This window comes from Falco peregrinus, chromosome 4 (genome assembly GCF_023634155.1).
Source record: "Falco peregrinus isolate bFalPer1 chromosome 4, bFalPer1.pri, whole genome shotgun sequence".
Classification (NCBI taxonomy): domain Eukaryota; kingdom Metazoa; phylum Chordata; class Aves; order Falconiformes; family Falconidae; genus Falco; species Falco peregrinus.
Window position 1 is genome coordinate 31,299,126 of NC_073724.1, and position 15,177 is coordinate 31,314,302.

General features: G+C 38.7%; 1 protein-coding gene across 9 annotated transcripts in view; it reads right to left on the reverse strand.

Moving 5' to 3' along the window:
* Positions 1-1,018: 1,018 nt before the first annotated feature.
* MAP7D2 (MAP7 domain containing 2) overlaps positions 1,019-15,177 on the reverse strand; it is an 84,808-nt gene continuing 70,649 nt past the window's right edge. For 8 of the 9 annotated variants that reach the window (XM_055802952.1, XM_055802951.1, XM_055802949.1 and 5 more), the window contains 8 exons: positions 10,404-10,636; positions 9,892-10,018; positions 8,388-8,592; positions 8,159-8,263; positions 6,831-6,884; positions 6,052-6,130; positions 5,130-5,316; positions 1,019-3,531 (listed from right to left, as the gene is read on the reverse strand). In XM_055802952.1, coding sequence (XP_055658927.1) covers positions 3,282-3,531; positions 5,130-5,316; positions 6,052-6,130; positions 6,831-6,884; positions 8,159-8,263; positions 8,388-8,592; positions 9,892-10,018; positions 10,404-10,636 — 1,240 coding nt within the window. In that variant the 3' untranslated portion in view covers positions 1,019-3,281. The remainder of the gene's footprint in view (positions 3,532-5,129; positions 5,317-6,051; positions 6,131-6,830; positions 6,885-8,158; positions 8,264-8,387; positions 8,593-9,891; positions 10,019-10,403; positions 10,637-15,177) is intronic. The other variant, XM_055802950.1, reaches the window with a different exon arrangement.

Consider the following 15,177-nt stretch of genomic DNA (forward strand, 5'->3'; position numbering starts at 1 on the left):
CCTTCTTCTTCTCACAGATTGATTCTTAAGTGCTTTACAGCAGAAAAGATGAACCTAGGACTCATGTGAATCACTAGTGATCCTTCACCACGGCTTCAAGACCACTGACAAATTAAAAGTAAAGCTCATTGCACAGACTTGAATCATAGCAGCTAACGCTGGTATGGTATTGGTATGCAGAAGTTACATCATCAGTGATTTAACCCCTCAGCTAACAGTATTTTCTCCAGATATTCAGCCAAACTTGTAAAGTTACATTTGAAAGAAAATATAAAGGAAAATATGGCAATATCTATCTTCATGAATACTCAGGTATCATGTTTCCTTTAATCTTCTAAATAAATGAGTGGACAAACAACACCAATGATTCAAGAGTTAGTAAGAATGAAATGAACTGTCACCGTGGAAAGTATTAATATACTTCCTAGTAAAAGCAGATTACCTTCATTTTTAATTCTGAATTAAGTTATGATTTAAAAACAAACAAACAAAAAAAACCCCACGTAGAACATTTCCCCCCAATGTTTCACTAAGAGATTAACAGCAACTCCAGACTGGCCTCTTTCTAAGCAGCAGTATGTACGTGCACGTAGCTTCAAGGGAAGTTCAGCATTCATGTTACCAATACCCTTAGAGAACAGCTCTCACACGCTAAACAGCATCTACTGGCCATGGCTCCCAAGTTTTCCTTTCCTTGTTTTCTTTGCCAGGTAATATGCCAGAGAACAGATGCCAGGTCCGCAAACTGGCACTGGCACGGTGGATACCATGGTTTGGAAGCCCTCACCTTAAGACTCTTCTACCCCCTGTCTGCATTTCCTTCGTGTATTTGCAAAATCTCAGAAAGCAAATTAGCATACAGCAAAAGAAACAATGGTAAAATATTTTGAGGCTCTGACAACCACCTGTTCATTCAGTATTACACCCTCCTTCAGAACACACCTCAGAACAAATTAACATACATGGATTTCTAAATTAGTCATATTTTTGCTGGGAGTAAGAAGTGCTAAGAAACAAGTTAGATTCATAAATGAAAATGTATTTCACCTTTATACATGCTATACAAGACATGCAAATACAGAAATCTACAGGTTATACAATGACACTATAATAAAACATAACATGACATTTGTCAAACACCATGTCAAACAGCAAAACAAACTGGTTTTGTTTATTATTTAGGAAACGGATGAAGGACTAATTTGGAAGACAGTACCATGCTACAGCTTACTGCACAGTCAAAGGAAAGTATTTCTCTGAAGTACACAAACATAAATAGAGCTGGATTGTTGTAGGTATGATTTCTTTATATATCACACAATATCATTGGTTACTTTCCTGTTGCTGGCTTTAAAGAGCTCAAGAATGGGGCTACAACTGAGCTCAAGCTATGCTGTGAACTCCCTCACATGTGAAAAAAAAAACAAAGAAAAAAGCAAAAAAACCCCACTCCCCCCAAGTTTTCACTTCTTTTGTGTTAGTGTCCCAAGACAGTTTTATTTGTATTTTATTCTTATAAGTAACTGGACAAAAATGTCCTCAAAGAAGCACATGACCCAGCATAAAGTTATAGTCCACTAACAGAAATAAAGTTTACACTGTATGGCACAATGTCTAGACATTATACATCCTTATGTGAATTCTTCCATACAGATGCTTACAGAATGTTGAGGGGGCTAGCAGCGCTCCCCGTGTGTGTCTCAGCCTTTGTACTTCTGCTGCAACATTTGCATATTGTTGCTCCTAATTAAATCTTGGTTTGTTGAGCTTATAGGAAGACAAAATATTTCTCCACATGTTAGAAAGCCTGCTGGTATTAATGAAGTGTCTGCATCTTCAAAGATTAACATGTTATCTTACCCCCCGACCACTCACTTGGATCTACTACAGCTATACTACCTATATATTAAGGGATTACACTAGGCACTTTGCCTACTTTGTTTACAAGTGTTAAAACAAATCTGGTTTTAAACACATAGTTGATAGTTGCTCCCAGACTAATTAATATTAACCATTAAGTGCCAGTAGTGACTAAAAGTGTCAACATAACCATAATGGGATAGCTCCCACATGCCACAACCAGTAAGAAAGCTCTTTTGATTCCAGCAGTTGTGTAATTCAAAACTATAGCTGAAGAGGCTTGAAAAATACACGCCTGCATAAAAGTTGCCAATAACTCCTTATTAAAGACAAAAAGATAGGCACAAACTCAAGTACAGTATATTATTTCATTTCAATGCACTGTGGGCAAACCCCATCGTTATTTACAAGAAAGAGATGTCTAAATGGATGTATGAAAAAGCTTAAGGAAGAATTATTTCAAAATAAAATGCACAGGTAAAAATCACAGTGAAGCGTTGAGATGAATTTTAAATTAAAAGAAGAAATAAGTGCTTTACTAGCAGCTAAAGCTCAAATTCTAATGTACACTCAGCCTTCCCTGAAACCATCAAGGCTCTAGATCATTTTTTTCTACCAAAAGCAGCCAGTTGCTCAACATATTCCCTGGGAAAACAAAGCTCTATTCAGCTCTGATTATTTGACATCCAGTGTCAAGGACTGAAGAAGCTTTTTCAAGTGACAAGCTCATATTTTACTGCCAGTAGTATCATAAGGATATATATCCTCCACAAATTGCTAGCTCTGTCAATTAAAAAAGAGAGAGAGAAGAATATCAAGTCAGCTATGCAAGTTAGATGACCTCAGTTTTGTAATTTAAAATACACTTTTCCAGAAAAATTGACTGTGGCATTGTACTTCAAAACTGTCACTGAAGCCTACTAAGCTTTTTTCTACGCAGGCTTTCCAGGATAAGTGATTATACACTGTGCTGCAAAAGTATTTACAGCAGCAGAAAACAGTAAGCAGCAACAGTAACTACCATTTTCTAGGCTGGCCCCACTTTGAACTGTTTTCTTCATGCAAATAGGCTTCAAATACTTATAGGAAAGGTACTGTATTAATGAAGAAACAAAAAAACTCAACAACTCTTCTCACTGTATTCTGAATGTATAAAGGAAATGTATCCATTTACCAGATACTTTTGGTTGCTATCATACGCTCAGTTTGCATATGATGCCAATTTACAAAGACCTGTAAATATGAAAGATTATGCTGAACTTAAAGATCTAGGAGACCAGCTTTCTTCCTCTTCTCCATATATGCTGTTTACAACTGCTATATTTTTCTGGGAAGCTTGTAAGTAATCACAGCAATTGATTATATCTAAGATGTTTATCACCATACCGTACCTTTATCTGTTCTGCTGAAAAGTGAAGTTGTCAACAGATAGAATTGAGTGTATTTTCCTGTCCTGGACTGTTAAAACCCTCAATCAAGTTTTTGTTACAGTCATCTAGGCTAACAGTATCACTGGACATCTTGGAGTACGTAGCTTGGCCTGTGAAATCCAAGAGATCTTCCAGAGCCTTGGCATTACTTGTCCCATCTTGGTCCAAAGAAACACTGGGCATGAGTTCATTCATGGGTGAATATTCAGGGATAGAGATAAGTTCTTCTTTTGAAACCGGGCTACACAGAAAATACACAAAAGGAAGATGTAGAATAAGAAGTGTTTAACTTTTCATAAAGCAATAATCAAATTCATCTTCTGACTGTTCAAAAACTACCACTTATCTTAAGGCCAGCTGCAGCAAATCTCCATCTATAATAAGTCCCAATCCAAACAAAAAGAGGTTGCCCTGTTCAGGATAATCATACCTAATTTACATTCCGTAAGGATTAAGGTTTGTGGTAGCTGTATAATGTGAACACTCCTCTCCTAAAAACATATTTCTAGTAGTTTACTGAACTGAGTTTACTGATTGCTCATTACTTTAGTCCCTGAACCACTCCCTTACCTAAATGTTTATTGCATCTTGCAAATTATTGTCCTGACTTTGCAAACATTTAGGTAAAGTACTCAACAACTTAAGAAGCTATTTCTTAAGACCTTATGATACACTTCAGACGTAAAAATACCAGAATTTAAGAAGCGCTGCAACCAGTTGATGCTTTGCTGAGACGAGTAAGGCTAGTGAATTTCAGTTTGGAGAGGGGAAGGATTTCACAAACATTTCTGAACAAATGAAGGGGTGGTGAATAAGCTGAGGGCAAAACTACAATGCATGAAGTCCTGCAACACAAAACCTAGGCAGGGGTGCCTGATGCCACTAGTAAGAAACTAGGTTTTACACAGATCAAAGAATATAATTTACTTAGTGAGACTGTATTGTGGAACTTGCTGCTAGATGAGGTCCTGGATGCAAACTCATGGGCAACACACCCATCAGTGGCTATTTAAAAGGCCAAGGAAGAGTTGTACCTTCTTAACATCCCTAAACATAGCACTTCTGTGTGGTCCTGGATTGCAGAAGGTGGTGGGCTCAGGTGCTCTCCCTAACTACTTTTTCCTATTGATACTCTCAGAGACCAAATAATGGGCTATATAGACTTCTGGTCTGTCCCAGTAGGGCATTTCTAACATATTTATGCCTATTTATTGAAAATACTGAAACAATATGAGAGGTTCTGTTGGCTTACTGATTAACAAAGAACCACATAAAAATTATATGTTTAAAATTCAGGGCTAGGTTTCTCATAGCAGCCTTAAATTATCAACCTCCTTTTTTCCCCGGAAGTCCTTCCATCAAAATCCAACAGTACTTAATACGCAAGAAGTTATTTAGTGATTTCCACACATTTGTTCCAATTAAGCACTTAGAATTCTGAATTCATTATTTTCTTTATTCTGTTTGTATGGAGGGAGAAAAGCTCATGCATCATAGCTATGCAGTCTTGAAACAAAAAAAATGGTGACATCAGAACAATAACTACAGTAGTTACTTTCACAGAACAATGTGAATGGTTTGGGCAAACTTATATGGAATCCGTACATAAGGACTGTAGAAGGATTTCAGAGCCCCCCACCTCCTACCAAATATGCGAGTGAGATGAGGTTCAGTTGACTCTTGTCTGAAACAACCTATTTCACGTTAACAGAAGTACAGTACACATACCCCCGAAAGTCACACTGTGGGGTAGGGGAGAGTTATTAACAAGTGAAACTGAAAACTTTGTGTGAGCCTAATACGAATTCTGCAATTTCTATTGGTAGATTTGGTCTGTACCTAACATCCATGGACTGAACCTCATCTGTTGAGTCTTCCATGCTGTTAGATTTCCCATCAACAGCTTCCAGCTGAACAAGCCCTGGAACTGACTTCAGTCCATTAGTAACTATATCTTGGGAACGGATTACAGAGGCAGCACTTTCTAAGCTTTCATTTTTCAGGCAGTTTGCCAATCCATTGATATCTATTAAAAAAAAAAGATTAGAAATTGTGACAGTAGCAACTTCTTTATTTAAATAGTTTGAAAAAGAAAAAATAAATCACAAATGCTTTTAAGTTATAGATCAAGTAGAAAGGAGGATTAACAACGCAGCAGGGCTCAGTTTCATCTATGACTCATCATACTACACTGTCAATTCTCTTTCCCACTCTGAATTTGTTCTTTATGCTATATATTTTAAATCTGAGGGAACAGGAAGAGAATGTTTTGTCTTCTATGTCATGTACTAAAAGCCTTAGCCTGGGGAAGGAAACAAAATATATATAAATGCCTGATATGTATATTTTATTTAATAAATCTTTAAATACATATGCTTTTTCGGGTAAAACCAAATCAAATCTAAGATTTAGAACAATGCCATAAAAAGCTTGCAAGCTTGGTTGTGTGCTAAAATTTTCTACCTACAAAATTCAAAGGTAGGTTGCAGCAATCAAACTATTGGCAGATTAGAACTTCTCATTTACAGAAATGTCAGTCAGGTACTAAAACCGAGGAGAAACTTTCTTTTGCTTCTGCTTAAGCAGCAAAACAAAGCTACATCTCCAGTTTCTAACATTGCCACTGACACAAATGTAGCTGTTCTTTTTGAGAGGAACGCAAAGAACCTGTGATAATACACAGTGCTCTGCTTGAGATTACAAAACTCTGATGAAGAGAACTAACTGTGAAAACAGATCAGAAAAATATGGCAATTTTTACCTGTCTGGTTGAGAACAAGGACCTTTGGTTGCTTTTCCACATTCAAAGTTGACGGTACCTCCAGTTTCGGTTCTTCTTTCTGTAATCAAATAATGAGTCAACTGTATTAGATGAAGGACTGTAACCTTCCTGGAACTGATTGGACCTAAAACCTGTGAGATTGGCCAGGGCCACAGGATGGTCAAAGGTCATCAACAGCAAGAGAAGATTATTTTTCTTTTTCTCCTTTTTTAATTAGGCATAGGATATTTCTTTTTTTTTTTTTTTTTTTTTTAACTTCAAAATGAAAGCATTCTCTGAACATAACTGAAGAAACAGTTTCCTCAGCAGAAAACTTTGAGTAGAAGTAACAACTGGACTTGATACTGCCTAGCTGGACACAATTGCCCTGTTCTCAATCCTGCATCCCTGGCAGGCTTAACACCCAGAGCTCAGCGACTAGTTCACTGGCTGGTACAAAGCAGGAGAAGACACTATCACAGCAGCAAGCATTACAGCTCCAGCGTTCAGGAATAGGCTCTTGCCACCTTTCTAGATAGAGTGAGGGAGGTAAGTCTGCAACAGTTACATAAAACTGGTCTGGAACAGTTACATAAAACTGTCTCTGTAGCAGTAGCACAGCTATAACTGTGACACGGCAACCCTCATTCTCAGTTCAAAACACAACTAAAATTTGGGTGCAGAGCCTACCTACTAACATGGAACTACTCTAGAATTTAATAATTTTCATGTATGGGTAATAAAACAAAACAAAAAAACCTTGCAACCCTTTTTCATACCTTTATTTCTGGTGTTTCACTCCTCCTTGTTCTCTTCATAATTTCATCTATTCTCTAGAAATCAAAACAAATTGGAGGATGAGAAGGCAGACAGAATATTTAACACAAGGACTGATAAAGGAGAAAAAAAGAAAAAGAAAAACTTATCTACTGTCATGACCTCATTTCTGCCTGTCTTGAAAAAGGGAGAACAAATTAAAAAAATTAAAAAAAAAAAAAAAAAAGAAAACAAAAGGTAGAAAACACCTGGGAGCTGGCTTTCACATATCAGATCTCACAAAACATAACTTTCTCAGTTGATGCAATTTGGGAGACAAACATTTTAATACCAGGTGTTTACAGTTATAAGTTGTGCTCAGCTCTGGAACAAGATGTTTATTTAAAACCAACAGCTATTATTTTAATTTAGTTGCTCTTCCAACTATTTTCAACTTTTTTTTTTTTTTTTTTTTTTTAATAGTTAGGCTTTTTGGAATGGAAGAGTAAAATGAAGTATCTGAAGTTATTCTTGCTGGAAATGTGTAAGACATTACCCTAAAAATACCTTTTTCTCCCCTTCATTGTTCATTAAAAAAACCCTCCCAACAAACCTTGTCTCTTTGCACTACTGTGAAAGGGAACAATCTCACATTTAAAGACACTTCGGTTTGGTATTCTAATTTGCAACTGCAACATGCCTCCAGCTCAGTGGTAAACAGTTAAAAATAACATATTGGAGTAACATATGTGGAAAGACCACCTCATATAACCAGACAGAGGTTCTGCAGCTCTGCAGCTGTTCTCTCCTTCCTGCCACCGAGCTGTAGATAAAGCTGATTTATGCAGCTCCAGCCATTTCCTTGCACAGGAGTGGCCAGACAGCCCTACTACCTCTGCATAATGCAACCAGAGACAAGCCAGGTGGGAGCAAACCTCTCTGTTAATCCCATTAATTTTCTCCATTAATGACACTGAGCTTTTGTTAAATAAGTTTTTTAAACAAAGTCACTCATGTTCCTCAATAATCTGTGACTTCCCGGGTTGGGTGGCAATTGACATTTGCTTTGGCATGCCATTCCCATTTGTCTCAGGCATTTAACTTGGTGGGTAGAGGTTAATTCTGTGTTGGTTCAGTGCCTAGTAGAAAGTAATTTGCCTTAGGCAATTCAACTTTGTTACAAACTTTGCTGTCCACATTCCCCTAACATACAAGTAGCAAATACTAAGTTGGGCACAAATATCCATCTATAACTCCTCTCCAGATAATTATTTCTGCATACTATTGGGAACTTCCCGAGTTATGTATTAAACAAGAAATGAAATAATTATGTTGAGATGCAAATACGTACCTTCTTCCGCTCTAGTCTTTCTTGCTCCATTTGCTGCATGATTTGTTCCCTTTCAAGACGAAGTTGTTCGGCTACTTCACGGGCTTTGATTTCTGCTTCTTCCCTCTAACCAAAATGTGATAGGGCCATTATTCATTTCAGGCAGATTACCAGATACTATGAAGTATTTATTTACATGTATATCTAAATACATATATACAAAGTTTCACATTTGTGTTTGAGATGGTACCTGTTTCTCAGGTTTGGCCTGGAGCTCTTCTTCTTGCTTCTCCTTTAGCATTTGTTCTTTCTCAGCTCTTCTCCTGGCTTCTTCTTCTGCCTTTTTTCTAGCTGCTGCTTCTTCACGTTTTCTTTCCTCCTCCTTCTTACGAGCTTCTTCCTCTAGACGAATTCTTTCTTCTTCTGCCTTTCTTTTCTGTTCTTCTCTTTCAAGCCTGCAAAAAATATAACAGTATATTTAAAAGGCTTCATCTTGTTTAGCATGAATTCTATTGCATGCATAGCATGCAATCAGCAGTAACTGGTAATACATACAGCAGCACACATTTTCATGAAAAATGCCAAGAGGTTGGGCACACACTCAGAATTCAGGTTGCTATCAAACTTTTATTCCAATCGTATTTTCACTGCCTAAAATACTTCACAGAAATTATAATTTCCCTTGAAATAAACAGGTGTGATCAAAGACAAAACACTGCCATTCTAATTTCAATTAGAGCTTCAATAATAAAAGTAAGTTTCAGTAATAAAAACATCCCGCTTTCCCCTGTACTTCACACCCAAAATGCTGGTATCTATAAACAAGCAAGTACTTTTTTTCTTTGTTTCATCTGAAGATAAACAGATTAGATGAGTAGCAGCAAAGAAGTCCACAAAACACAGTGGTACACCAGAAAGAGTGGGTCTAAATTCTACCTGTGTTGCTCCCTGGCCCACTGAGGGATATCATGTTCCTTCGTCACCGCATACAAAAGCTGCTTTGACAAGCCATCATTCTTATCCTTGCATATCAGGGATTCAGGAAATATTCCCACTCAGCCAAACTGGCAGGCACTGGTGATCCCCACACCCTGCCATGTTTTCAGTAAGAACAGACAAAATTGAATTTAGACAAGCAGAGTTAGTGATTTACTATTAGGGCCTTGAAGGAAGGGCATGATTTGTTGACACTTGCAACTTGCAGCCCATGTGGAGAACAACCCAAAAAGCTTGCTCCCAGAACACAGCCAGAATTTCACTGCTTAGGCACAGCAACCTTCATTATGCCCACACTCTTAAAGCCCTCAACTGCCTGCAACAGACTTGGGCAGAAAGATGAACTTCAGGTTAGTTTGTTGAATGACACCAGCCTTGCCAACTGCTACTACTGCAAGGCTGTTTCTTCTGCATGAACTAGCTCATTTAGAACTGCCTCAAATATTTTTTTACAGCTGAAAATACTTCAGGTATGTCCACATGGCAGTATGCAGTACAGTGCAGTGTGGACATACCTGAAATATTTGGATGAGTAATAGTTTATATTCAGGCTTCTTGAAGAGGTCAAATTATTATCTTCTAACTTCACTAGTTATGAAGACTGCAAAAGACACTAACGAATTGTGAGTCCCAGTTGAAAGAAATCAACACTTACATGTAAGCTCTTACCTTGATTCTAAAACTACCACATTTTCAAGCCTCTTCAATGATACAGGTTAAACTATTAGGTAATAACTTTAACAAATCTACAAAGATACCTCTCCCGTTCATCTCTTTCCTGTCTCTCCCTTTCTTCTTGTTCTTTCTGCAGACGTGCCTGTCGTCTTTTTTCAGCTAGAATTTTTGAAGCTTCTTCTGCATCAGTTGTTCCTGCTGTAATCTTCCCTGAAAGATGACCAAGGGTTGAAAGTTAGGCAGGAAACAAAGAGAGTGACCAGCACTTCCACGCTCGCAGAGAGGCTGAAATGGGCCTGGTTCACACTGGTATGACACCTTTGCCTTTCAAAAGCATACCTTGGCATTATCAGAGATAGAATATGGGATAGATAACAGCATCCCCAGATTGCAGCATTTGCATATCCTCATTAACAAGCAGTTTTCACACATGGGTAACCCTGGTGAAAACTATACATTTACTGGTTCCATTATGTACCTTTACACATTCTCATAAGCCTATGACTGAGCAGCTTCATGAAAAGAACAGGTCATCACTGTTTAAAAGCCTTAGGGACCCACGATATTTGCAATATATTCTCACAGTAAGATTCACCTTCACTATTATCAGTCTTTCCTGCAGAAGGCACATGCTTCTCAGAAGCCACCTGGCCTGCCTCATCAGTGCGTGCTCCTGAAGATTTTTGATGACTGACATTTTCTTTCTCCTTGTCTGCTTTCTTTTTAGGAGTTTTCTGGTTGAGATTGGAAGTGGCACGATGCTTCACAGGAGAAGCTGGATATTGTTTGGTGTTTTTAGGAGACTGAGGATAAGCCTTTGCAACTGTCCTGATGAGGGAAAACAAAAATCAAAACAGGCCATATGTTACACAGCTTAGAATCAAACTCCATCTTCACATACATCATTCCCCTTTCTTGTCTCTGGCTACACAGGAGTATCAGCTGTTTTGGACTACACTGCATAGAAACCACCTGGATAGCAAGCAATCAGAACCTGAAATGCAGGGAACTGGCATGCAATCGCAAGTGACTACAGAAAATTCTCATTTAAGACGACCAATAATGCTGTCAGAGTTGTAGGCAAGAGATACGGTATCACAGACTACCTAAACCAATTATTTCAGTAATGGCCATTTCATAACAATTTTGTCAATATCACTGTATTCAATAGTCCTTCTCAACATTTAAAGCAAAGCTATGGCTGCTTTCTGTCTGCAGAAGTGATGAGTTGCAGTGTGCTGCCTTTATCTGAATACCACCTTGTCAAACACAGTCTTTTCCTAATAGTATCTGATTTTCCAAAATAGCACCAAAAACTACTAAATACTAAGGTAAAGCTGGGTGCCACAGAAAGAGACAGAACTGACCAAACCATCGTACAGTCAGCTCCCCTGTTTCAGTTATTGCTTTAATCAGCACCAACATAACAGACTCAAGGCTCAAAACTCAGCCCCTGCAACCTTTTTACACAGCTGCATTGATGGCAATGCACAGTGGCAATGCAGCTAATTGCTCATTTGGCTGTTGCAATACTTCAGGTGTAATAATAAACTTGAAGTCAGGAAAGCAGAAGGGTAAAGATAGTTGATATTCACTGAAAAAAGGTGCACGTTAAAGAACAGATTACCAGGAAACATAAAACTACACACAAACACCATTATTTACGTAATACCAGTAACTAGCACTAAATACTCGTAACATCAAGATAGCCTGGGCTGTGTGACTAAGTAGTATGGAAATAAAGAGACTACAATCTTAAAACAACGATTTATGTGACTCCCATTAGAATAAATAACCTTACATTGAAGTGAATGTTACACATGTAGTTTTAATTTTCCTTACGGATATGCAATTATGATATAATGGTATTACTCCTCATCACTTCTTTCATAGAGAGTTTCATAAACTATAACATGTTTTCTGGACTACACACACATTCTGGCAGACCACAAGCATGAAAAACATGGACAATGGTTGACAATCAATGGACTGGAGTGGCAGGTTCTGTATAGATCTAACTACAGAATTGTGTGGCAAGACTATTATAACCAGAACAAGATTTGCATTACAGAGCAGACAAAAATTAAACTTCTTTCAACTCCCCACCAATTCATGAACTCTGGAGACAAAAGGGTTCTCTTCCACTATATTATGCTGCATTTGAAAGAGACTGAGACACCAGAATACAGTAAGCTTGTTCAGAACCACCCAGTTTGTGGGGAGGGGATGACTGCAGAGTATTGCACCACCCATACTTACACTGAAGAGCCACCACAGACTCCAAAAGCCCCTGGGCTGGTCAAACAGTAGCACCCAACTACATTTGAAGTTCACCTCAGGTATCCTCTGCCTGCAGGCCCAGGAGCTCCCTGTCAGCTCAGGTTCTTGCCCTTGGTCCTTGCCTGAACTAAGCTGTAGGTAAGCCCATTCTTGGCCTCCTAACCTGCTGATCCTCACCTAATGGCCTGGCTTGTCCTCAGACCTGCCTCAGTAAGACATTTGCTGGCTACCACTGGACTCCTGGCTGACCCTAGCCACCATCACCAGGCCTGCCCTGGTCACTTCTTTTGTCTGCTAATGGGATGAGGTCCTGTGGGTGAGGTCCCTATCCTTGTCTGCCCTGCTGCCACCCACAGCTCCTGGCTCGCCCTGCCTTGCAGGGCAGCCTGCTCCAGCTGCTCCCTGACAGAAGCAGGCTTTGGAAGATGTGGACAGGCAAGTCTGTTTCCAGCTCTTACAAAAAACAGCAGTGGGAGAAGCCAATGAGATTGGTTGGTGTTGACCAAATCTGGTTTTAGCACTGTCTTTAGTTTTATCTTTAAGATATACATGGATTCCCAGGCCCTCCTAAAGACAGAGATTTCAAGGCCTCGCCTACATACGTCTCGTTTGTGCCTCATCATTACAGCATTTCAGAAAAACATAATGTGTAAATAAAAAGCGAACAACCTTTTTGTTATGCTCCTCTGCAGCACAGAGTATGCTTCCTGCTAATCAAACACTTCTTCAAAGCATAGTCCCTTCTTGCTGTCTTTGGTTTACATTTCCAACTTCACCACACATTCCTCACAACACTTTTTATTTAATTGCTTGTGATAGGAGGAGCAAAATAGGTTAATAACTAAGGCTGAGTCATTTTCAGTACTAGCACAGAATTAACTGTTCTCTAATGAAGACATGACAATCAAATTAAAGAGGTTGGCAGGAAGGAGTCTAGTCATGAGAGCTACCTACATATATCTTGCACTGCATAGGAATTACAGCAGACTGGCTGTGCAACTTACCTGTTGAATGAGAAATATGTGCTGAACGTATTATTTCAGTAATGCATCTTTGAACTTTTAGACCCACAGAATTTTTCTTCTTACAGCTCTTTGCCCAAAAGAACAAGAAATAAATATGGCTTTGATTCTTTTAAAGCAACTGAAAGGGAGATGCATATAAAAGACTGATTACTGCAAGGCCAACAACAGTGCAGTGCAAGGAGTGAAAAGCCGAGAAAGCCCATCAGGAATAAGGTGGGGTTTTTTCCACAAATTTAAAATTGGATGCCAGTATGAAGTATTAAATGAACAGTGTTTTCTCCCTTGTATTTAAAAAGATATTGTCAACTTAGCATCTTCAACATTCCCAGACACAGGCAGATTTTTTACTGGAAAAAAACTTCCTTCTAATAGTATTTAAACGATGTTACTTTTCACCAGAAAGGGCCAAACTTGATTGTGAAGACAGAAAAATGGTATTATTAAGGGAAAATGTATAAACACTTTCACAGAAGTCTGTTTAGGTTTAAAAAACGTTTTATTTTTGCCTTGGGAGAAAAGGAAAGGGATATAATGAAACCCTGGAAAGAACATGGGAAGTGTGCCTGATGAGTTAATCTAGCACAGAATTAACGTGACAAATTGCCAAAATCCAAGAAATGGTAGCATGTTGGTTGTCTGAAAGTTTACTCTTCTAAGTCACTAGAATTTACAGGAGAATACAGAAGTACAGGAAGCATAGTCTTTTCTCGAGGAGGTCTTCGTTTTCTCACTTAACTGCTCTGTGTTGACACGGGGCAGCAGCTTGTAAGAAGCCATTCCCATCATGACCCCTACATGCACTGCAGGAACCTCTATCAGGTCTAAGGATCCACTGGTCCTTATTAAATTACAGTAGCTCTTATTTAAGAGGGGTAGCCCACACTGCAGAATAATACTGCAGAAGAATGTCTCAGGAAGAGCACAAGAGGAGTTCTGAGCTTACCGTTGCTAAGCAGAGAAAATAAAGTATAGGTAGCACATGAATCAGAGGTCATATCCAATTCTGTCCATAACCAGGAAGGGAGAGAACAGCATGCTTTCTTGAAAAGCCTGGTACATGACAGGTCGTTGGTTACAGCAGTTCAGAAGGGTAAGTCAGAAATGGGCAGCAATGCCAGAGCTGCATTTTTTTTTCCTATCTCCCTACTAATTTGACGAAAGCTCTGCTGAAACCACACCAAGGAGTTGCAAGTTCCCAAGCCTGCTTTCTGAGATTGCTCTGATCACAAGCTGTTCCTGGGTTCTGACATTTTTGCTATCTGTGAGAACTTCTCAAAAGCTGTTTTCTTTCACTCACTCCTGATCTTCTCTAGCCAGAGACAGATTCATTGTTCTTCTACATTTCTTAAAAGAGCATAAACTAAGCATAGATCTATAGAATAGTTATTTTGATAGCTGCATTATTACAGATGTTTTCAAAAATCTTGAATTGGTCCATTCTCTAGCTAGCTGCTAAAAAACCCACGTCAAAATAGTCTTGATCCAACATTCTACCCATTGTTTATCTTTCCAAGGCAAAACAACGATCAAGAGTAGTAAATGTAGCACATATCAAAATCTAAAACTAGGTCACTGCAGGACACAGAAGCTGCTTCTGTGAGGAACTAACCGCATAGCAGGTGCATTTCTAATATGTAATTTTTAAAACTTTTAAAAGTTTGGGCTTTTTTGTACTATTCCAGGTTCTTATTTCATCGGTATTCTGTAATTTGATTAAGCACAAGCATTTGTGGTGTCAAAGTGTGTCCCAATGGCTGCAGTGGGATGTCACCCAAAAGAACCACTAAGTTACAGGTTCAGTTAGTGAAACTGTAAGCAAAGGACAGTGACACAGACTGGGACCTGGAAATGAAATAAGACCTACCACCCACCAGCAGCACTGCAGTCCTTTTTCCCTTCGCATTTGCCCCTTCCTCCTCCTCATATGAGGTAATGCTTTGGCAAAATAATTTAACACAGAAGTTTGTCAGAGCTTTTCCATTTTTATTCACTATCTTACCATATGGCTTGTCTAAAGACACTTAAAACTAAATCCTATTTACTTGATTCAGTCAGGTCCCATTG